The sequence below is a fragment of the Cryptomeria japonica genome, chromosome 10 (genome assembly GCF_030272615.1).
Source record: "Cryptomeria japonica chromosome 10, Sugi_1.0, whole genome shotgun sequence".
Taxonomy (NCBI): Eukaryota; Viridiplantae; Streptophyta; class Pinopsida; order Cupressales; family Cupressaceae; genus Cryptomeria; species Cryptomeria japonica.
The window spans coordinates 68,295,574-68,320,088 of record NC_081414.1 but is presented as its reverse complement, the minus strand read 5'-3'; the positions used below and the strand labels follow the sequence as shown (position 1 = coordinate 68,320,088).

Here is a 24,515-nt window from a genome sequence, read left to right as displayed (position 1 = left end):
AAAAAGGTAGGCTTAAAGATACTGCAATATTCTTTGCTGTTGTTGAAGTGGAAAAATGTCCTCCGTGTAAATTTTTGGATGATTGGTTTCACAATTTTTGGAATGTTAAACTAGGATTTCAAATTTCTTTCTGCAGACAGATTCAAAAGGGATTGTTTGTTGTTTTTTTCGCTAATCATGAAGCCCAACAAGAGGTCTTAAAAAAGCAATACTGGTCGGTCGGTTCCACATCCTTCCGTGCTTTAGCTTGGACCCCTGATGCCATCCATGAGGAAGTCCTTACCCTTTCGGCCCCCAGGCGGATCCTTGTTAAAAACATTCCGCCCTTTCTTTGGCATTTCTTGCCCCAACTCTTGGAAAATTTGGGCAAAATTATCAGAATGGATGAAACTGTTAGATTAGTCCCACACATGGATGCCAGGGTCCTTATTTCGCTTCTCCCTGGCAAAGAAATTCCCACTGAAATTAACATTAATGTGATTAATGATAATTATGTTTGCCCTATTGAAATACTGGGGGGTTTAAATGCCTGTTTTTTATGTAGGAAGGAGGGTCATCGAAGGAAATATTGTCCCATCCTAGCGAAAACCTCTGCTAAATCTGCCAATAATATGAATGCTTAGCCTAACCCCCCTCTGTCAGTTAACCCTACTGTTGCTTCCACTTCCGAAGGCCGCCATGTTAAGGAAACCCCTAATCTGTCTGGTTCCTCCCAGAATACTTCCGCTCTTAATTTGAATCTCTCGCCCCCTCTAGAGGCTAATTCAGGACCTGAGCTCGAAGATGGATTTACCCTGGTGAGAAACAGGAAAAAAAGAAAAGGGAATTCATTGGGGAACCCCAAAACCAAAAACCTAAATAATACCCCCAGTTCGCCTCCCACTTCGAACCTCCCTCCGATTGTTGACACGATTAACTTTCCTGGCCATTCTTTTGACTCTGTCAATCCCATTGTGAATTCGTCAAAGCCTTCACCAAAAATCTTTAAGGAAATTGAGGATGATTATGTTTTTGAGATTATCCCTGCTAGTGGGTCGTCTCAGATTGGTTTTAAGATGGACATGGAGTTGAATGATATTAATGAGGCTCCCAGGTTAGATGTCGTCCCCACCAAAAGGCGTGAGAGGCCACCAGGTTCCAAAAATAACCCTTCTTATAAGTCCCCTGGGACCAATCCCAATAGTCCCTGCATGACTATTGAAAATGCGTCTCAAACCCCATTTAATGTGCCCCAATGAATTGCCTATCTTGGAATGTCAAGGGACTCGAGTCTCCTAATAGAAAGCAGATTGTTAAGCATGTGTTTAATTCTTTCAATTCTGTTGATATTTTTATGATGCAAGAGATCAAATCTACTGGTTTTATGCTTGATTCCAGTTTGAACTTCATTTGGAAAGATGCTCTTAAATTCCACTCTAATCACAGCAGGGGTAAAGGTGGAATTGCTATCCTTGTTAACCCAAAATGGGGGTCTGTCATATCGGGTAATGGAATTTCCCCTTGTCAAAGGGCTGTTTGGTTTACTATGACTATTAATAATAAATCTGTTGGTTTTTGCTCTATTTATGCACCTAATGACACTAAAGGTAGAATTACTCTATGGAATTGGTTATCTGCTCTCCCTGATATCCCCTGGTTTTTTGGCGGCAACTTCAACATGGTTGAGTCCCAAACTGATAAAATTGGTGGTAACCCCTTCAAGTGGAAGGACTATGAAAATCTGCATTGGTCTAACTTCATTAATACTAAGAATTTGTTTGATCCGCTTGCTAATAATAAAGATTCTCATCCTTGGTGTAATTTTCAGCAAGGTCAGTCAAGGATTTACTCCACACTGGATCGCTTTTATGGAAATAAGGATTTCTTCTCCTTTATTCCTGATATCAATGGTAACATTGTCTTGGTCTCTGCTACCACTCTCTCGGATCACCACCCTATCTTCACCCGTGTTAGTATCAACCCTGAACCCACTCGTCACAATCCTCCTTGTGTTAAATTCTTCCTCAACGCCAAGCTCTTGCAAGATGAAGATGTCCTCTGTGCCTTGCATATCATTAGAAACATAAAAATTGTTGGAATATGAAGGAGTATTCCATGGTTGACAAGTGGAAAGCTAATCTTTTGGCCTGGAAATCTTTGCTCCAAACCATTGGTCAAAAGTGTGCCAAAGATTATAGATTCTCTGAAAAGCTGCTGCACGCTAATCTTCAAACTGCTGAGTGCAAAGTGCAGGCTGACCCCTCTAATTTGGTTCTCTTAAACCAGCTGGTTGCCATTAAAGATACCCTCAGTAAACACCAACAGACTAAAGTTCAAGGAGCTAAAATTAGATCTAGGATTAACTGGCTCCAACACGGTGATTAGGGTTCCAAATTATTTTTTAATTATCTTAAGCACAAACAAGTTAAAGAGTCAATTGATAAGCTGATTATTGACCAACAGGAGATCTCTGATCCTAATTGCATATCCTTGGCCTTTGCTGATTATTATAGTAAGCTTTTTTGTACTAAAGATTCCATGGAGGCTGCTGAGCTTAGACTCAAATGTAGGCCTTTTATTCCTGCCAAGTTGGATGCTGAGGATATTATGTCTTTATCTACTCCCTTATCTATTACTGAGATCGAAAGGGCTATTAAAGCCCTCAAGGATGATAAGGCCCTTGGGCTTGATGGGCTCTCTAGTGAGTTTTACAAGGCTAATATTAATTGGATCAGTAAGGATTTATTTGATTTGTATAATGAGGCCATTAACATTGGTTCTCTCAGCCCTGAGATCAACCATGGTATTATTAAACTTCTCCCTAAAGATGGGGACAAGTCTCTTATCAAGAACTGGAGACCTATTACGCTCCTAATGTGTCTTATAAAAGTTTAGCTAAAGTTTTAGCCACTAGACTGGTTCATATTCTCCCTAAATTTGTTAGCATTACTCAAACGGGTTTCATCAAAGGTAGGTACATTCTGGAAAACCTCATTACTGCTTGGGAAGCCATGGATTGGGCCAAATGTTCTCATCAAAACATTGCTCTTCTCCTCCTTGATTTTGAGAAAGCTTATGATAGGGTTGAGTGGAATTTTATCATTATGATGCTGTAGTCTTTTGGCTTTCCGCCATATTTTTGTAACGGTTCTATTTCAAACCCTTTCCCTCTTAGTAGGTCTATCCGGCAGGGCTGTCCTTTGGCCCCTACTCTCTTTGTCATTGCGGCTGAAGCTTTGTTCTATATTCTGAGAGATAATACCTTGTCTCCGGAAGTTAGGGGATTATTGCTTCCTAATGATGACGAGCTTATTAATAGTCATTTTGCTGATGACACTGCTGTCTTTCTTGAGCTCTCTGATAATAACTTCAAGAATCTTCAAGTTAAGTTGGATTTATTTTGTTCTATCTCTGGTGCTAGGGTCTCCCAAGCTAAGTCCATCTGTTTAGGTTGGGATGATTAGCCTCCTAATTGGTTTCTTCAACATAATTTTCAATGGGGAGGTCCCAAGAATATTGTTAAGTATCTTGGTATTCCTTACTCTGTTGATCCTTCTATTAAGGACATGTGGGTTTGGGTTAGGACCAAGATTGATAATAAGCTTAATAAATGGTACAATAGATCCTTATCCCTTGCTGGCAGAATTCAAGTTTGTCAAATTTTTTTATCCTCATACAACATTTACTACTCTTCTGCCTGGCTGTTTAGCAATTACCAAATTCTTGAAATTCAAAAAGCCATCAGGCATTTCCTTTGGTCTAATGGCAAGGGAAAGAAAAAGTTTCATGCTGTGAATTGGGAGTGGTGTCACTCTGATAAGTCCCTGGGTGGTCTGGGGTTAAAAGATCTTAAGCTTCAAGGTATTGCTCTTGCCGCTAAATGGATCTTTCAGTCATTGGAAGGTGACTCTCCTTGGAAAGTGCTTGTTAGACATAACATTGAGAGAGGTTTTCCCAAGGAGGCTAAGTCTTGAAAGAACCTCCCTTTTTGTGACCTTATTTGTGGTAAATTTCCAGTTATGGTTCAAGGTTCTGCTGTCTTTAAGTCTATTTGGTGTGCCTGGGACCATGTCCGAAAGTTTCTCACCAATAAGGATTTTCATAGTGATCATCAACTTTATGGTTGAAGGTCCATTTGGTGGAACTTGAGCAGGAACAATAAACCCTTAGCCCTCTAACAGGGTTGCTCAGCCAAGTCTTGGACTAGAGTTGGTATCCTTCAATTTTTTGATATTTTCGAACATGATCTGCTTATTCCTTGGGATGAGCTGAAGAGTAACTTTAACTTACCTCAGTCTCAAAAGAAGACTTATAACTTAATTGTGGAAGCCTGTAAAGACCTCCCTTCGGCTTGCGATGTGGATTCTCATAGATTTCTTAAATGTAAATGGCCTGATGGTATTGTCTTAGACCAACTTAAAGCTAAAAACATTTATAAAATCATTAATCATAATGAGGATATTATTGCTCATTTGAATAGATTCTGGTACTGTTCTTTTGATGTTAAAATGTGGAAAAAAATGCTGAATTATATTTGGAAAAGTCCTGTTGAGCCCAAGATCCAATGTTTTAAATGGCTCTTGTTAATTGATAGACTTCCTATTAAAAGAAATTATCATACTGATTTATGTAATATTTGCAGGCTGCCGGATACTAGTAGACATATCTTATTTGATTGCCTATTTGCTAAAGAAATTTGGAATTTTTTTGGTATTTACTATCCCTTTAATGTGACTATTATTGAAATTGTTACGGGTCACATTAAAGGGCTTAGTAAGGATGCTAACTTCTTCTGGAATATGCTGTCTTCTAACATTCTTTGGCAGATTTGGAATTGCAGGAATGAGGAAAAGTACCAAGGTAAGCCAAGGGGTCTTACTGAGTTTTTTCATAAACTCACTCATTTTAAAATCTTCCTCCAGGTTCAAGCTACCATGATTATTGAGAAGGATAAATTTTGAAGGTTCCTTGAGGATGGTCAAGCTACCCTTTTCTTCTACGAGCTCAATTATGGATTCCAATGGAGAAGGTCTTTGGACAACTTACGGGTGTTCGAGCATACTTGCCGGAAGTTGAGCCAGGCTATCAGAAAGAACCACAACACTAAACAGGAGCAGATTTTGTTGTTGTCCCAGAATTAGGATCAGAAAACTATTGTTTGGATGGAGGGCCCTCTTGGTTGGTCTGCTTGGGTGGACATCCACCTTGATCTTCTACTCTAGCTCTTTTGTTCCCTATTTTTCACTTTCGATGTATCTGAGCTTTCCTCTTTGTAATAGTACTACTGCTACTTTGATGTGAGGCCTCCTTTCAGGCTCTCGTTGGTTGTACTCTCTTTTTTGATCTCTCTATTTTTAATATAATTTTTTTTTGTCATGTTGTAATATAACTCGTTGAGCTACGAGAATAATTGTATTTTCTTTGTTACACCACTCACTTTCAAATCTCTTGAAGATATGAATACATCAAAGCCAACTCCTAGACAACTTTGAAAGATTGAATCCCCCTACCTACACCCAAAGACTAGCATTTAATTTACCCATATACTGCCTCACAATATTATATAAAAATAAATTAACTATATAATCAAATTATTTTAAAAACTAAATAGTAATTATAAACTCCTATACAACTTTGAAATTAAATCCTCTACCTACACCTAAAGAACAACTATTTACAAAAATATTCTCCCTTACGACGTTAATTTTACTAACTACCTTACTAACTACCTTGCCACTCATTAAGTTTCATAACTTTTTGTCTTATGTAAACAAGTGCCACATAGTGGCTAGTACTTGCCTTTATATTATTATAATATCTACATATTGTAATAAAATAATTTTTTATGAATTCAAAGATAATAAATAAATTATAATATAATATAATATAATGTAATGTAGATATTATTTTAAAAATATTCAATTTTAAACCATAATATTACATTAATGAAAGCGTGTATATAATTATAATTATTATAAAATAGTAAAATAAGTTATTAAAAAATAAAACTTGTATGAAAATTGAAGATGATATAAATAATAATATTATAAAGTGTAACCATAACAGACATCAAGTTTCCACAATCCATAAGATACTAGTTACAAGCATATATTTAATTTAATTTAATTTGAAATGACATTACATAGGTATTTAATAATATTATTGGTATATTAAAATTCTAAGACTATAAAATATTTATTCAAAGTTTATATGTGTTACAAATATAAAGACATCAAAACATTAAAATATATATTAGTGAAAAATTATAAAAAATAGACTAAGTAAAATAAAATAATTTTTTACTATAATAATTGAGTTAATAAAATAACTTTATTTAGGTAAAAAAAAAAAATTACAAATTTTATCAACCATAATTGATAGTAAAAGTATTACCATGGTGTATATTTACATTTTTTATTTTAAAATCTTACAATCTTAAATTTACAAGTAAAATAATAACCTAGATTATGATCTAAGGTGACAGATTGGTTGGTGATAAAAAAAAAACAAATCTTTGAAAATGAGTGATAAATTTGATAAGAAAATTTAAACATGCTAAATATTCTTTTCATATACCTAAAAAATTGCCCATTCAGAGAGTGGAAAATAGGCATAATATATATTATTAGTTGAATAGTATTGGGTGAAACTCATGACCTAAAAATTTAATGACCTAAAAATTGCCTTAAAAAAGTAGTTCCGAAGTAAAATAAAATAATTTTTTGTTATAATAATTGAGTTAATAAAATAACTTTTTTAAGGTAAAAAAAAAATATTACAAATTTTATCAACCATAATCGATAGTAAAAGTATTATTAGCATGGTGTATATTTACATTTTTTATTTTAAAATCTTACAATCTTAAATTTAAGTACCTTTGTCCCCATTACAAGTCACAAACAATAGCTAACAATATTTTAAAACATCTTTTATGCATATTTGTAACATTGATAAAATTGCTAAGTATCTTAGAACTCAAATTATTTAAGAGTTCAATTGCACTCAATTAAAAAATTAACAAAAGCAAGTACTCGCCACTATGTGGCACTTGTTTTAATGATGGTGAACTAAATATTATTTTAATGACCTACAAATTTTGTGATATAAATATTTTTTTGTTAACATGAAATATCTAATTTGAAAACTTAAAAATCATGCATCTTAAATAAAAATTCATAAAAATAATTGATGGAAAAACAATTTAATAATAACTAATCAATGAAAATTTGATCTAACCTACTAATAAGACTTAAATTTAATGATGAGTAAAATGTTAAGAATTACAATTTTGAACCAACCATCACGATTTCATAATTAACTTAAATGAATAACAGTTAGACAAAATCTTATTGACTTCTATTTAAAGAAAAAACCCTAGCTTCCCGTACACGTATGCATTGGAAAGCGCTTTAACAAATCACTTAATGCTTTGGAAGTCATTTAAATTGTACGCGTTCATGCATTGCTTTCAATGGACGGTGGGAATAGCTAGAGAAGGAAGGAAGGATATTCCTTCTTTTTTTCTGCCTCCTTCACAACGCATGTGAACGTTGCTCTCTGTTTGTCGAGGCTTCATCATATAAATAGAAATTATAAGTGCGCCTTTTACGGCCCCACCAGTAGAAAACAAAAGTACCGGCGAAACAATAAACCCCACAAATAAAATAAATTAGTAAATGAAAGGCGAGAGCGCATAAACTATGGAAATACTAGGGAAGGTGACTCATTTTTTACAGGAGAGTGAGGAAGAGGAGATGAACGGATCCAAACGCGTCCATTTCAGATTGCTATTTAAGAGCTGAGGCAAATTGTCCATGGTGATCTGCAGTGGCTTATAATTTTGGAAAGCTTTCACTCACTGTAGACGAGTTGCAATGTCACGCTGTTATTTTGCGCCCGAAATCTCAATGATGCCCTTATTAAGATTTCAGCAGCGGAAATGAAGCGCATCGACGAGACCGCCTGCGCAATAGGTAAGACTTTTTATATTTTGTTTTCTTTTGAATTTGAAATTCAATTAGCCTAAAGAGTTTAGAAGAGTTTAGTCTTGTAAAGAATAAAGACTGTTGACAGATTTGTGAATCATGTAGTGTTGCATGTGCATGGCTGCTCTAGGGTTTTTACTGCATTTTTTTTTGAAAAGCGTAAGGGTGGTTGTTTTGGAAGAAGCAATATAGTTATCGTGTAGATCAAGAAACCTGAAAGGCCCGGCTCGTAAATATTGTTTAATAGAAAAGTAATTCTTTCATAACTTTTTGCACGTGAGTTCCGAACCTCCGCTGATAATAGATCTTCTATTTTTTTGGAAGTTCAACGAAATTAATAAGCAGCCTAATTAGGAAAAAAACAAGTTCTTAATTTGGTTGAATATATTATTTTTTCAGTGGAAGAAAAGGAGAACAAGAGTTTATGCCTATTATGGAACATAGAAAGAAATTTATCTAAAGCATTTTACGGAAGGAATTTTTTAGCTTACTTATCACTTTTCTGTATTAAATGATCGTCTCGCAATTATTTTTCTACTATTACGAGGTTTTCTACAATAATCGAGTATAGGCTTTTTTCTGAGGATGAGTAATTTGTGATAAAGAGGTCTTTTCGTTGAGTAATATCAATGTTTGACTAATAGAGTCATTGGCTTGGTTTATGGTTGCCTGTCTGTGCACAGAGGTGAAATTTGCCATGATCTGTGGGATTATTATCGAAGCTACATTCAACTAAATGGGCTGCTTCAGTTCAAAGCTTACTCATCAGTCCAAAGGGTGCGAGGACCCTGTAGCCCTTGCAGCCGCAACAGTATGTGAGTTGTTGAGCACTGGTCAATTGATTCGCCATTTAACTTGCATTTTTTTCGCTTGAAAGTATTAAGGGATGGAAATTTCTAGTGTAGAATATCATTTGTAGAGGGTAATATTTTGAGCAAAACTGTCTGATTTTTTCAGTTGATACCTGTAAAGCTAAGCAACGGCCTATGCTTTGTTGCTTGCGTGGGGGTTTTTATGGCATGCAATTTTACGGGATGGAATGCATATATGTTGTCGAGTATTTGACCACAAATATAGAAGTTTTATTGTTATTTTATATATTTAATATTACTTTCGATGAAAAACTCTTGAATTTTTACTATATCAATATTTGTAAATTTTATTTGACGAAAATATTTCTGAAATTAGTGCTGATACTTATAAAATATCATGAATTTGATAGCTTTATTCACATTTTTTAATAAAGTAGTGTTTTGGAAACTTGCTAATAGAAGAGAGCCAGACCCTTATTTCTATCTAGTTACAAGTGGACAGTGGTTGTGCGTCATCATCTCTAAAGATTCCTTTTCCTTGTGCTAATGCTGGTTTTTTTTTGTAGTTCCATAAAAAATTAAGCCCAACCCGATCATTAGGAGGCGTTTTCCATAGACTTTAGGATTTTTCAGCCTATTTCTTTCAAGCTTGTTAGCATCATAAATACATTTTAATAGATTTTTATGTTAAGATATTCATTTTTGTAGTACGTGTAGGCTACTTAGAATGCTAAGTCACAGAATACGGTGATTTTCATGGATGAGGTTCGAATTTAATCGAATTTCAAACTTATATAAAAATATCGTTCAAATTCGGCCATAAAAAAATTCTGCTAACAAGTGGGCAGATGGCAGAATAACTTTTACAAAAACTACAAATGTGAAATAAAGTAATCCAATACAATGACACTTTTGTATATAAAAGAAATGGCAAGTTCCTAGAATAAGAGGGTGCTTCCCTGCACGCTAAGATTGAATTCAACATGGTCCCTGGCTGTGGCTATATAAAGGCCAGACAGAAAATGATAACTTGCAAACCCACATTGAGCTATCACCTACTAAAAGTTTTCTTAGAGAAATGCACTTCCTTCTGCAGGTTCAAAAGGGATTCCGCTGTACATTGTATGAGGCATATCATATATGATCACTAGCATTACTGAAATTCCTATGTTTCTTATGGTTTATATTTTATAAATGTGCCATCTTTTTATAATGACTTCAAATCTATTTAGCAATGTTAATCTATTTTGATAATTTATTAGAAGTATAAATATATTTAAAAATAAACAAAATTATACAAGGCGAATTTTATCCGAATTTTTTTTTCGAATTTTCCCTTGTCGAATTTCATCCGAATTTCATGGCTGTCAAATTCGAACCTTGTGACTTAGTTAGAGTGTATGGGACTGCAACTTGGTTCATTTGTTTTTTTTTTTTTTAATTTCTTTCGGTTGCATTAAGTTTATTTGTATTCAAGCTATGAACCGAATGGTTGTGATTCATATGAAATTCCTTATTCATTTTATTTTCTTATCATTGTACATCACCTTAAATTTAGTTCAAATTTCAAACACTTCTGGTAGCTCATAACTTTGCAAAACTTACATTTCTGTCTTTTAAATATTTGGTTCAGAATATATTGTTGCATCATTTGATGTTTGATTAAGTGATGCTTCAATATGGAAAAGAATTCTGGCAGTAAAATTTAGATGTACTCCTAATATACTTGCATAGTTGCAATGAAACCAAAAAATTCCCTTCAGAATGAATGTATTGGCTAAGTTGCCGATTCCAGTATGGGTGCAGATACGGGTATGGCAAATTTTATTCCTACGGGTACGGGAATATATATATATATATATATATATATATATATATGTTAATAATATTATGTATATTATAATTATATTGAATAATGTATAAACAAACGTTAAATATACAATGTTTTATTTTCAAAATAGTTAAATGCATATTAAATATTTATTTTTTAAAATAAAACAATGCAATACTTGTTAAATTTAATTTAAATATTTGAACATATTAAATATTTTATAATAATAGTTTAAAGTCAAAATTAAATATTTTATTATATGAAATCAAAATTTATAAATGTTAAAACTTAATATAAAAAAATATAAATTATAAAACGATAAAACAATAGCCAGCGATCGATCATTTCTTTGAAACAGATCCCTTTTCAAATCTTTTCTCCCTTTCTCGTGCTGTTCACCGAAGGCTCTCTCTACAGGTGATTTAAGCTTCGTCTTTAGCTTGAACATGCAGTTCTTTGTTAAGTTTGCCAGGCATCAGATGCTTCAGACGAACTGAAGCTGTACTTAGCAGGCGGACTGATAACATTGCTGACAAAAACCTTTAAGGGCATACACTAAAAAAATATTAGAGACCGTAGTTTATTTTTTCCATCACTTTTCATTAGATTGAAGGCTGATAAGGGTGGGTTATCAGGCTTATGGTATAAGGGAACTTGTTCAATTGTTAATTCCATGTCTCCAAGTCAGTTGGTCTTAGGATTTTTGAAACAAATAAATGCCATTGCTGATATAGTATTTTCCCTTGGTCCTTTCTCTCTTACATCTCAAGTTTTCATGTCAATTGGAACTTACCCTCAAAAATACTAAATACTGGGTTGCATTGAATGCATGAACCATCATTATTCCTAATTTCTAGCTTGTAATTATTAATTTACAACTATTGCCATAAATGCATCATAGACATCTCATATCAAGAGATGATCTTGACCAGATAGATAAACATGTCCATGAGGGCATTGCCATATTTAAAGATTTACCAAAGCGATATTGTTGGTTTCTCAACACAAGAAATTGGGTTGTAGTATTAATGTTCATTCTTTGAGAAAAAAATTTAAGGACAAGTTGCATACTTAAATCTGTAACTTGTAAGCAATAGTGGGTGGTGGACTATTTTATGCCATTTATCAATTTATGTCTTATAACAGACATTTATTTTTCTCTTTTATTTTGCTTCAATTAGCATCTTCATGCTTCATGTTTTCCATCAGATAGATGTAAATTTCTTTTGTACAGAGAAACTGAATATATGACGATACCAATAAAGAATTGTATATGTAATAATCTTATATAATATTTTTTTATTTTGGATTTCCAATGGAGGAATCAAAATTTTTGTTAGAGATGGTACATTTGGTTTCACTAAGAAGTTTGTAGTACAGACATCTTATCAAAAGATGAGCTCTTGCTACCAGCTTGTTAAATACGAGATGTAATGCACATTGCATGTGGATCTAAATATGAATTTCTCTAAGATGCAACTTTCAACCATGCATAACTAAAATTTTGGTCATGATTATATGGTTCACTGTTTTTGACATTGCAATTTTATGAAATTTATTTTTAGAATAAGTAATGTTCACTGTAACAATGAATACTTTGCATTTAGTTTAAGGGCCTTTATTTTTCTCTTTGGTTGGTCGATAAAAGTTTATTTTGGAATTGGCATTACTGATTTTTCTTCATTGTTGGATGAACTTGAGGATACAGTCAGTGTGAGCGAGGTTGAAGCTTTGTATGAGCTCTTCAAAAACATTAGCAGCTCTGTGGTTGATGATGGTCTCATAAGCAAGGTAGTGCAGGGTACATGCCACACTAATCTATCTTCATTCTTTAAAATGTTTCACTCAAAATTTTGTCATTCCTAATTAAATATGATGTTATCTTGTGGTTTCTTTACCAATTCAAAATTACAGAAATATCCTGATTGCTGTTCTAAAATTCAAGAATGACAAGCCGAGATTCCGATATACAAAAAATATGAGCAGCTGTAAACAGAAAAGCATAATTTATATAGTTAAATAAGCAGGAATGCTTTCGTTATACTCATGTGCACTGTACTCTTGAAGTTTCAGCTGTACATGGATGGATCCCTGAATGCTTTGTGCTGATAAAAGCATATATGAGAGAAATTAGTAGGTGCGATGAATGTCACCAAGGATATGTTCCGTGAACGTACGTAATTATCACTAATCTTAAAAAATCAAAACAAGAGTCATTAGTATGCTAGATCTTCAATGTTCATTCCTGTGTCTAGCACATGCTTTATCCACATCTACACATTTTTAAGTTGAGCCAAAAAGCACCAAAATTGCTTTCTATATCTAGTTGTCTCTTTCAGTTCCATATTTCTATCAATACCTATCTAATGACAGTTTGAGGTATAGATGGAAGAGTAGGTTAAGATGACATCTGGGGATCATGAGGGACAGGTAAATTTGTGAAGCTGATAAAAAATGTGACACAACCTTGTTAAGAAGCTTTGTTCCTACTTCAATTCCTGTAGAAAACTTTTATATGTACAATTTCTCAACAGTCTGTGCAGAGCTTTCTCCGAGTTTGCTTTCTCAGCTTTTATCTTGGCTATAATGTTCCTACATATGCACAGTCTAGGATTCCGTCACAAACTTTTCTTTTTCCAAACCTTAAAGTTTGAAATTTTTGTGTCATTCTTGTACGTTTGCTCCTTGCCTTGCCAAATCAAGTTCCAGTTTCTACATTTATTCAAGATTGCCCTTTTCCTTTCGCCATATGTTCTTTCAAATATGCTAGTTGATTATCAAGAGTAGCAGTCTTGTACTGTAACTCTATTTTCTTGCTTCAGTTGCCTCTCCAGTTATTTAGCCCTCAATGCTAACTGGATTTCATTATATACTTATCACTGATTTCATTTTGCATTTCAATCATAGTTAGCAGGCTTGATATATTTGGTTGATTTGTGTGGTTAAATTTTTTGTAAATTTGGAAGATAAAAAAGTCAGTAAAATATCTGTAGAAATTGAGAAGTCTGAACCAAATCAGTCAAATCCAGCCGGTACAAAAAAACCTAGATCTGGCGATTTGATTCAAAAGTTCAAATTTGTTAACTATGCTTTCAACAGAACCCCAATATCAGTGATATTTCTTTGAAAATTCTCGTGCCATACTTGCACCTTTTCATGTTTTGTCAAATCAAGTTCCAGAACCATAACTTTCTGTCTCCTTTCATATGGGATTTTTTCTTTTGCCACCAGTTCTTTCAAATATGATATTCTATTATCAAGAGTAGCAGTCTTGGTCTGTTATGCTGTTTTCCTGCTTTGGTTACCTCTCCATTTTTTTTGTTCCCTTCAACACTAACCAGAGCTCATATATGATTCAAAAGAACAAGAAGATCAATGATGTCACTTTGACAATTGTTACCCACATCCCCTTGCAGCTAGCTGATGTGTACGGATTTTGTGACCAAGTACTAGTAAGCTAGCTGATCCTCAACTTTCTTGAATAATCTGTTCACACATATTTCCTTAGTTTGTAACAATATGGTTTGCTTGGATCTGACTCCAAAAATCTGTATCCCAATAATTGCTACTGGTCCAACAAGTCTTCAAAAGTTATTTTGCTCTCGTTGTTCCATTAGGAACAAAAGTCTTGGTTATCATCTTGATGAGTGTAGAAATACACTATTACCATTTTTTTTGTCTATGATAGTCAACTTTGGACAATGCTATTATGGGACAGGGCCAGTTGCTGGTACATGGCTGCAAGCCCCTCTAATGATTGAGCTGCAAGCTCACGTATGGAAACAATGGTGCTAACTGGTAAGGGTAGCTGACAGTGTTAGTGATCAATATACCTTGAATAGAAACAAGTAGTTTTATTCAAGTCAGAGTGTGAGCTCAAGCTGCCTGTGTTTAGGCTACTTTTACAAGTTTACATTGATATCATCAGAATGACAATGGGGACTGGCAAAATTATTGCTGTCATTACGTAGAATACCATTTCACAAATTCTGTCTAAATTCTTTCTAATGTACAGCCCCCTTAAAACCATACATGGATCACTATTAATTTATTAAAGTTTAATGGACTATTCTTATATCTCAGACCTACATACCCAGCAATTTGATAGAGATGATGATGCACTTGTAAGTTGAAATAATACACGGACCACTCATAAAAGTATAATAAACACTTCACTTATAGAACATGTCTATTCCACAGAATCAGTGGACATTATTTGACACAACATAACTGGCAATGAATACTTTAGTGGAGTACACATGCAATGGGTACTTATATTTGTTTCAGGTTGGTACTTGCTCTATTGGAAAGAGTTCTTGCCTTTTTTGGAGACTGTTGGTGCTAGAAAGATTCTGAAAACTCCAACACAAATTCTAGTCCATTTTGATATTTATCAGTTGTCTATTTTGGATGTGCCCCTTCAAAATTGGACCTATCTCCTATAGGGGACATTTGAAGGACTTGGGGACAGGTAGGAAACGAGTCTTCACCACATCCACAAATTTTCTAACTTTTAGGAAATGATTTGGGTACACCAAATTCTGCATAGGAAACAACTGGGTACGTTAGCTGTCCCCTTGGTGGCCAGGGGAGGTCTGGATGTCACCCGACCATACTAGGGACAGCTATGGCTCAGCACACAAAACACTGAATTTAAAAAATAAGTTTTGCAATTTTACACTTTTAGTTTCGTATTTAAATTTTTACATGTACATTGTTCTGTTTAGTTGTCAATTTCATTTATTTCTAATATATTTTGCAGGTGGTTTAGATAGTTTTAAAATGTCTGCTAGGATTATCAATTTATCATCTTGGCAGATTCTGGAAAGTTTAACATTTAAAATAGCTTGGTATTAGAAAGCTTTATGCAGTTGTTTCCAGAAACTTGGTACTAATCATGCAGCATTGCAAACTTAACTTCTGGAATTTAATTTAAAACTTTAAAAAATGATTTTACACAATTTTCATAAAAACTTTGTTTTTATCTAATGTTGACATTGTGTTTTGTTTAATCTACTTTCCAAACTCTGAACTGATCCTACTAGGTGACAGAGGGGAGTAAACATAAGTTTCTGATATCTGAGGGATGGTTCCCATCAATAGTTGACCTCTATTTCCATTTACAAAGGTCATTAAATTCTTTACCTTCACAACCTCTATTACTACTGGATTGGAGAACTCTTGATTTCTGGTGACCTCAGAGAGCAATCATACTAGCATGGACACACGGTATAAAGAAGTCGGAACAAATGTGGATTTTTATGCATTGTTATCTGTATCATAATGATGAAGCCTGCTCAGATCTAAGGGGACAAGTTTTATGGGCGAGGAGTAGAATATTTGTTTTTTTAAACAAACTTTGTGATGAGTAGAAGAATACCCATAACCAGGTTGTCAGAGATAGGTGCCATTTGATGTTAATAATGGCTTTGTTGGAAATCAGGCTCTATTGTTAATGGCAACAAGTTACAACTAAATCACCAATTTGACTAACCTGTAACAAATAGCACCCTGCCAATCTAATTATGACCTCAAGGTACATAACAGAGCAATCAACTTTCTATGAGATCAGAAAATCTTTGTACCCAGATATGCAGGATTATTGGGAAAGTATCATAAAGTTAAGCTGTTCTCCATTTGGCAGTTTATGCAGTTGCATATTTAGTGATATTCATAGAGTGTGAAATTTGTCTGAGGAATAAAATGGAAACTGTAAAAATATTGGGATTTGTCAATTACATGTGCATTTGAAGCGAATTATTAGCCAGAGCCTTATCAATGTTATCATATGAATATTTGAAATTTCCATTTTTTTTTAATTGCCGTCTCCCAAAAAATGGTTTTCCAATTTGAGAATCGGTGGAATGTAGCTATTTTGAGATTGATTTCTGTTTCTTTTTTCTTGCTGGTTCAACCATGAAATTTTGTTGATTTCTTAACTTTCCCTTTCTTTTCTCTCTTTTACTGACTCAACCATAAAATTGTGTGTTTCAACCAGAGTTTATAGTTGTGGTGTCTAAAAAGATGTATTTCGTACATATTTCTGATGTGGAAGTTTTGTGAGAGCAACATTCTTTTCTGATTCATTATCAAAGTAGAAGCTATGTCTCTGAAACCAGCACCCCCATCCCCATCAGAATTTTTGAGATGACAGGATGCAGGGGATGTCCCTTGGCAGTTCCCAAATTATTCCTAAATGCTGGAATGTCTCCGGGACATGAACTAAACATACAGAATGTCCAGGCAACCTTAATACTGAAAAGAACCGTCTTATGTTTTTATTAATAACTTATATTTATTAAAAAAAGAAGCTGAAGATTGCTTTCGGACAAACTTCTTTATGATTTGGGCTTGTTATTAATAACTCCCAAAATCAAGCAAAGGAACCTTCCAGGGATGCCATTATATCTGTTTGAAAATGCAACAGCTTGCATGTTCATCTGATTTCATATGGTATGATATGTGCCTGAGATGAGATTATTTTAACACAGTAGTACTGAATGATTCGATGGTGCAGTCCAGAAAGCTTGTAATTGTCTATCAGAAATATGAAATATCCTATCTCAAAACATGCACAGATGTTTGTTTGTAATATTTCATGTCCAAATATAGTGAAACCTAAGAGATTGTTCCTGTTTAGCTGAAATGTCCTTGGAGGTACCTCATGTGATAGGGATAAAGATGAAACCCAACATGAAAAAATTCTTTATAAGATACAAACCATTTGTGTGTGAACAGTGGACAACTGTTTTGGCATTCTTTACTGCCTTTTTGTTTGAAGCTCCTCAGAATGCTGTAGCTTTTTCACACACACACACACACTACTGTACCCTTGCTGTCCCTAAAATATTCTCACCCAGACTACCGTCCTCGGCATACATCTCCTGCTATCTCACCCATCTCTGCCCCCAAAACACCATGTAATGTAAGTTAGAAGTGATTTGTGTTGTTATGAAGTTGTAATGTTACCCTTTTGAAGATTTAAGGAAAGCTTAGGTAGATTCTCAGGAGCTGTGTTGAAGCCCCATTTGGTGATATAAACTTGAATTTGTTTGAAATGTTGATGGTAATTGGCTAGCATTTTCAACTTATTTCAACCATCTTTTGCTTCCTTAGAAAGTGGTTGGTTTTTGTTTTTTGAATCATACTTGTTAAAAACTATTTTGAATGTTCAGGAATTTAACTGTATAGCTTTGATACATTCTAACATGCTTGTGTCCTTCATTCTTGTTAAACCTTTAATAGGAGGAGTTTCAACTTGCATTGTTCAAGAATGGCCAGAAAGAAAATCTCTTTGCTGATCGGGTACTAAAATCTATTTACTGTCGACCTTTTTGATTTTCAACTTGCACCTTTTAAAATTGTATATTCAAAGCAGAGAAATCCTCTTTTTAAATAAATGGATTGCTATATCAGAATATACACAGAATAAATGAAAGTTTTATAGCAAGAAATGATGGAACATTGATCTTTTCTCTTGCCTTACGAACAGGTTTTCAAATTATTTGATGTGAAGCAGAAGGGTCTTATTGACTTTAGTGATTTTGTTCGATCACTTAGTGTTTTCCATCCAAATGCACCTGAAGATGATAAGATAGAATGTAAGTAACTCATATCTTGCCAATCATTGACAATGCTAGTCCAGAGAACTATAAAATGGCGTGGATATTTAATCCACTACATGTGCATGCTCATAATAATGGAACTCTTATTCCTTGGTATCGTATGTCATAACTTTGCAGTTGCGTTCAAGCTGTATGATATGGATGGGACTGGCTTTATAGAACGGGAAGAGGTGAGACAAAACTCAATTCTAATTTTAATGTATATCTTTGCATTGCACACATTTACACATTTTTCTTTGCTATATAGATTTTCCTCAAGAATTAGAAGACGGGTAATTGTTTTCCGTCTGAACTTGAAAATTGTGTTCAACTGCAATTCTTTATGTATGTCAGCCCAGTCCAAATGTCAAGGAATGTTCTTTTTTTTAACCAACTCCACAACATTCAACTTTCTTTTTCTATGTCCAGTTAGTGGTTACTTTTGCAAATTCAATGGGGTTTTGTTGCATATAGGAAAATATGGGATTGCTAAAGGGATGCCTAGAAGCACCTCTGAATCATAGGAATGATATTTGAATAGAGAAATAGTATAAGGATGAGGATGGACAGGGATGAGAGATCGAGGATGGGTGTCGGGGATGCTTGATGTTTCTCTATGGAGCATGGGTAAGAAACTTAATGTGAAGCTTTTGTATTGGATGCATCAACCAATGGAAAATATCGAAGTTATTGTCATATATGGCAGAGTTTGGATGCATGTTGGTTGCACAACTCTCTATGCTAGGAGATTTCTGTGTCCAGTTATTTAATGGGAGATCTGTTGAATCTCACTATTGGGTAAGTCTGTCCGAAAGGGAGCACAAAGAAAAAAGGAATGATATTGAATATCTGAAAAGTGATTGCTCTGAGCAGAAGGGAGAATTGGCTGTTTAGAGTTAGGAAGTATCAACTGAAGGAAAGGAGGATGTGTCTGTATATGTTGTGCGATCCAACTGTGGAATATCAGGAGATATGAAGAGGTTTCTTTGGAGGAAGGTGCAGATATGAATTTTGTCGTATGTGCAATCATGTAATAGATCAATATTTATACAAATATCACATTGTAATGTAGAGACACATTTAGATGAAATGAGATAGTGTTAAATCACAGCTATTAGATGTGTTGAGGTTTCCCTAAATGCAAAAACATGATCAAAGTCATTTTTGTTGTTAATTTCTTTCCAATGTTGATACAAAGCATTTTATCACAACAGCATGAGCAATCCCTACAAGGGTTTGGGTGACACTTGATCAATATTTCTTTTTTATTAGATAAACAAACCCAGAATAGCCTCTGCCTATTTTTTTTTGCTTTAGGTAAACAAACCACGAATAACCTCTGTGGAAACACTTGCCAGTATCACTAATGATAAGTCTTCCGATGTCTGTTTTTACAGGATGAGAATCTCTACAGCACCAATCAAGTGCTTTGGCTTATGGTGCCATGAATGGATGGCAATATAATATATATGCCATCGACATCACCTGAGCCATCTGGCTTAATCCATTTTTGATTTCATCTAATGTGGGGCAACTAAACTTGGCAAGCTTGAAACATGGCCTTCTTAGGAACATTACTTCATCTTTGCCACTAAGCCTGTCCTGATTAGATCAATCTTTAGTTTGACTATTTAGAGAAAAATTCAAAAAAGCCTTTTGCTGGATATTTTTTGCTTTCTTTCTTTTGTATCATTAAAGAAAGATCATCTTATAGATCTGAATTACATCTTAAGTAGCCATTCCTAGAGCTAGGCTGTTATTTATGGTAGATATTAAATCTCATTTCTAATTATGGTGGTATTTTTTCTCACCAGGTGAAACAAATGTTAATAGCACTTCTATCCGAGTCAGAAATGAAACTATCTGATGAGGTCATTGAGACAATTCTTGATAAGGTAAACTAAGAATCTTTTTCCAAACACTCAAAAGAGTCTTTAAATTTGATTTCCCCTAAGTTTATTGGGATGTTTTTTTCATCGCAGACATTTGAAGAAGCTGACATGGATCGAGATGGGCGAATTAGCAGAAACGAATGGCAAAATTTTGTGTCTCATAATCCTTCATTAATGAAGATAATGACCCTTCCTTACTTAAGGTACTTTTTGTCATTCTCATTGCCTCTCAGACATGCATGCTAAGATAAAGAGAAAAGGAACAGAAGATAAGGGTGCTAACTAAACTAGGAGTGCTCTCTCTCTCTCTCTCTCTCTATATATATATATATGAAATGAAATAAGACAAAGGCTGACATTAGACTGTCAAAATCTTCCATTTAATTAAAGACCTGAACAACAGAGTTGTAGAAGGATCTCTTTGATTGAAGACTGCCTATATACACTGCATGACATTCTAACCTTAGTATTATATTGGTTAAATGAAGTGTCTTAAATCTATACAAGGTGCTACAAATTATTAAATGAAAAGTAATTTAAAGATTTACCTTATTTGTTAAATAAAGTCTTCAACATCCACAAGACTAGAAAATTCAAAAAATGAATGAACTTAAAAGTAGTTTAAATATTTGTCAGATGGAATACTGGCTATTGCAAAAAACTGTTAAGGACGGACTTTTCAGGACTAGACATTTTTATTCAAATTCGACTTGGCAATATCTGGATGAAATGTAGTGTGGTTCTGCATGATTAGTAAGATCGATTCAGTCGGGTCACCCCCTAAAGGCCTATCCCTTATATCCTTCTTGAAATTCTAGTGGGAATTTGTAATACCCCCCCACCTAAACATATATTTCTCGTGCCATATATTTTGTTTTGGGCCATATATTTTTGTGGGTCTTGAGAGGTTGTTAATCACCGATCATAGACATAAACTGTAGAAGATGTTAGGCAGCAGTAGATCCCTTTACAGCAGCAAATTCAAACATGTAAATTATCTAAAAAATGGCAAAAAAAAAAGAAGAAAAAACTCTAAAAAGAGCTAAACATTGAATTATTATTAACTAAAGCCAAGGGGCAGCAAATCAAGGGTTATGATTATTGGAGTAAAAGGGGGTATATAAGAAGATAAATCAAGGGGAAGGAAGGGCAATTCAGAAGATATGATATTTATGTTTCCTTTTTGGAGTATGAATTAAAGATTCAGCAATCTTGAGGATGAAACCGCTCCAAGATAAGAAATTCAAGGACAAAAACCCATAATTTCTTCTGACAATTTATTGCACGAAAAACCCTAATTTTGGCATAAATATTTGAAGTCATTTGTAGAGAGAGAGATAGCTGCAAATTGTAAGAAGGATTACATCAGAGATTCAAGAATAACTTTTATATTTTCAAAATTATATTATAAACTTTAAATCTGAAAAATATATTAAATTTATAGGTAAATTAATATTTATAAGTAATTATGCAAGTCTTATTGTGAGAGTGGGATATTTTTTGGTAGATAAATGGCTGCTAGGGGCAGTGCCCATTGTATTAAAATGAAAAAAGTAGTACACTGTTCATAGTTTATCTGGGCAGGTAAGCCAGCCAAATCCCATCCTACAGACCTGAAACAGACCAGCCATTTAGGTATACCCATAGTATTACTACAACTGTGTTAACCACCCCCAAAATTGTCACCAGAAAACATAATGGTAACACCATTAGCCCTTCATATCAACTATACATGCCACCGGAGTAATAAAACAAGCTATATACAACTACAACGAAAAAGGGGAAACTGTCAGGTCGCTACTCCCGTTTCATCTGCTTCTGCTTCTATGCACTGGCCTTCACCAGACAATCTGGGCCACAGTTTTCATGGATGGCCAACTCTGCAATTCTCAGCGGGTCCAGCATGTCAGCATCATCCCCTCCTTCCTTTATGTCGGGTTCAAATTTTCTTCCTCTTCGTTGTCACTGGCGAGGCCTTCACTCTTCAAATACATCTGCACCCATTCTTCACCTTCATTCTGCATTATACCGATAAGCATTTTAAGGAACAGAATATTCCTGGATATAGCAGTTCTCCTGCCCTCGAACAGCACCCGCTCCATGGTTGTGACCAGCGGCAGCTTCATCACTTCTTTCACTTGGCGCCTCACCACATAGTAGTCTTGTGGGAGAGGAATGTGCCTGTTCTCATCTAATTCTCCAGAATGCCCTCAATTTCACCAAGGAAGGGCTTTTTGAATTGAGTGTGGGATATTTATTTAAAGAAAAAATAAGGAAATTCTAGAATGGGACATTACAGAATTGCTACCACAAAGAGCTATACTGCTAATGAGCACTACCATGTCTGTTAACAGACAGACACCTGTAATGCCTAAAAAATCTATATATTTAAGTAACACATGGTTGTTCACATAAACACAATTAAAAAATAAAAAAGGTACTCTTTAACACGATCTTCCCATCTGAATTAGATTGACAACCCATAACATATTTGGTTTGACAGAATGTTCAACTACATAATTTTATTGCTTCCTCCAATGTACTGTATATGTATGCAACTCTATATATATTGTGAGGGGACAAAATGGATTCCATGTTTTTTCTCCTAAATACTTTTTGTTATTTTAATCTATAAGAGTTCCATGTATTACTGTAACATATGATTGAATAAAAATCATCACTGCCTGGGCATATGTTTCTTCTCATAAGTGTGTGATTTTGAAACGCATCCTTTGCATATTTGTCTTCCATATATTTTAAAGTACCCAAATAGTTGTTGACATGCACACACACCACCAAAAAAAAAATGCTTTAATGCAATCCTTACCATCTAAATCATATTGTCAACTCACAGCTGATGTGGCTCAAGAAAAAGTTACCTTACAGAATTTTATTCCTGTCTTCATTGTGCTGTATGTGTATACAAATATGGATTCCAATTTTCCTCCCGATTACCTTTTTAATTTTTTCTGTTTGAATCTAGAAGGAATTCACGTATTGTAGTAACATTTATTGAATGAAATCACCACTTCATGTGTGTCTCTCTTCTCTCAAGTATTTTATCTGAAATACATTGTGTGTCTTATAAAATAGTGACAGTAGCCGTAGAAGTCGAATCTGTAAGAATTAGCATCCAGAATAATTAAAACTATAATAACCTTCAAATTTTGAAGTGATTAATGTTTAGGGATTCTGCTATGCCCTCTGAAAATCAGATCAAGATCTATTTCCCATTTCTTCTCTAGTTTCTCTTAGCATTATTGGAGAAGGTGTATTAGTACTGTGCTAAATTTTATAAATTTATTCTGATTCTATGGAGTGAAAGATGAATTTGCATGTAGTTAACAACAGACCTTTGATACAGTAATTTCACACTAATTATCCGTGGTATGCTAAAACTACTTGTTATTTATGACTTTGAATCCATTCCATTTCATAGACTTGGTTGTTTCATAGTTTAATATTTTCATTTTATATTATTTAGATGAAAGAAGACGACGCACTGAAGGATATTTCTTGAACTTGAAGTCTTAATGTCATTGACTAAGTTATCTCTGTGTCATTATGCAGGGATATCACTACGACCTTTCCAAGTTTTGTCTTTAATTCAGAAGTGGATGATATCTCCACGTGAATCTTCTAATATCCACCCATGTTTCGATATGGTCACTCTACCTTATTTTTAATCCTTTCTCGACAGGTGAACAGTACTTACTGTACAAAACAGCAAGAGAGTATCTATATAATGTCACTGGAAAATAGTCAACACTGCGAAGGAAACATTTTCACATTTTCTAACATGTGACAAGTAATGTATGATGATTTTTTTTTGGTTTTTGGGTAATTTTCCTTTTTAAACTTGTTTTCAAATGTTTTTCCTTGCATACGAACAAACCAATGAATTTGTTCTGTGCCAAAAAAAGAGTAATGAATATATTTCAATGCCAACACTGTTTATATTTTTACTACGCGTCATCTTGTGATGACTACGTTATACTGTTAGCATTTTTGCACCGTAAGATAGAACAATAAAATGGTAACTATATTTAGCTTTTAATGTTTGGTACTGGTGATCATTGATTATCAATTCTACCATTGGCGCATATCATTCTCTTAAGGATTTATGCCTGGGAGATAATGTTGAAAAAATGCACATTAACTTGAAAACTAACAAAAGATGCATGAATATGCCCCAAATCCAATTGTATAATTTTGTAAAGGTTAAATATGCATATGCTCATGCCATTTTCCTAATAGTTTTGTGTGCCCATTTTGAGAGAATGGCTTAATCCACTTGCATATTTACAGGTGGCACAATCTTGTGTAAAGTTTGGGCTCAAATATCTGCATCTTAATCCATCCATATGCATCTCCCTATACAGGTCACATGTATGGCACCCTCTATGATCAAA

The 24,515-nt window shown here is 34.2% G+C and overlaps 1 protein-coding gene across 1 annotated transcript; it reads left to right on the top strand.

Annotated features, from left to right (window-relative positions):
• Positions 1-7,478: 7,478 nt before the first annotated feature.
• LOC131033240 (calcineurin B-like protein 1) lies at positions 7,479-24,160 on the top strand. The gene is made up of 9 exons (XM_057964410.2): positions 7,479-7,952; positions 8,648-8,779; positions 12,316-12,398; positions 17,853-17,912; positions 18,100-18,208; positions 18,350-18,402; positions 20,026-20,106; positions 20,194-20,306; positions 23,674-24,160. Exons 2-9 carry the CDS (start codon positions 8,701-8,703, stop codon positions 23,735-23,737), a joined length of 642 nt encoding a protein of 213 aa, XP_057820393.1. The 5' UTR covers positions 7,479-7,952; positions 8,648-8,700; the 3' UTR covers positions 23,738-24,160.
• The last annotated feature ends 355 nt before the right edge of the window (positions 24,161-24,515 follow it).

Bases quoted from the DNA above. Each gene is read 5' to 3' on its own strand.
- LOC131033240 (XM_057964410.2), top strand. From the start codon at position 8,701: ATGGGCTGCTTCAGTTCAAAGCTTACTCATCAGTCCAAAGGGTGCGAG. The intron at 8,780-12,315 runs GTGAGTTGTTGA...TTGAGGATACAG, and splicing joins CCTTGCAGCCGCAACAGTAT to TCAGTGTGAGCGAGGTTGAA. The intron at 18,403-20,025 runs GTGAGACAAAAC...TTTTCTCACCAG, and splicing joins GCTTTATAGAACGGGAAGAG to GTGAAACAAATGTTAATAGC.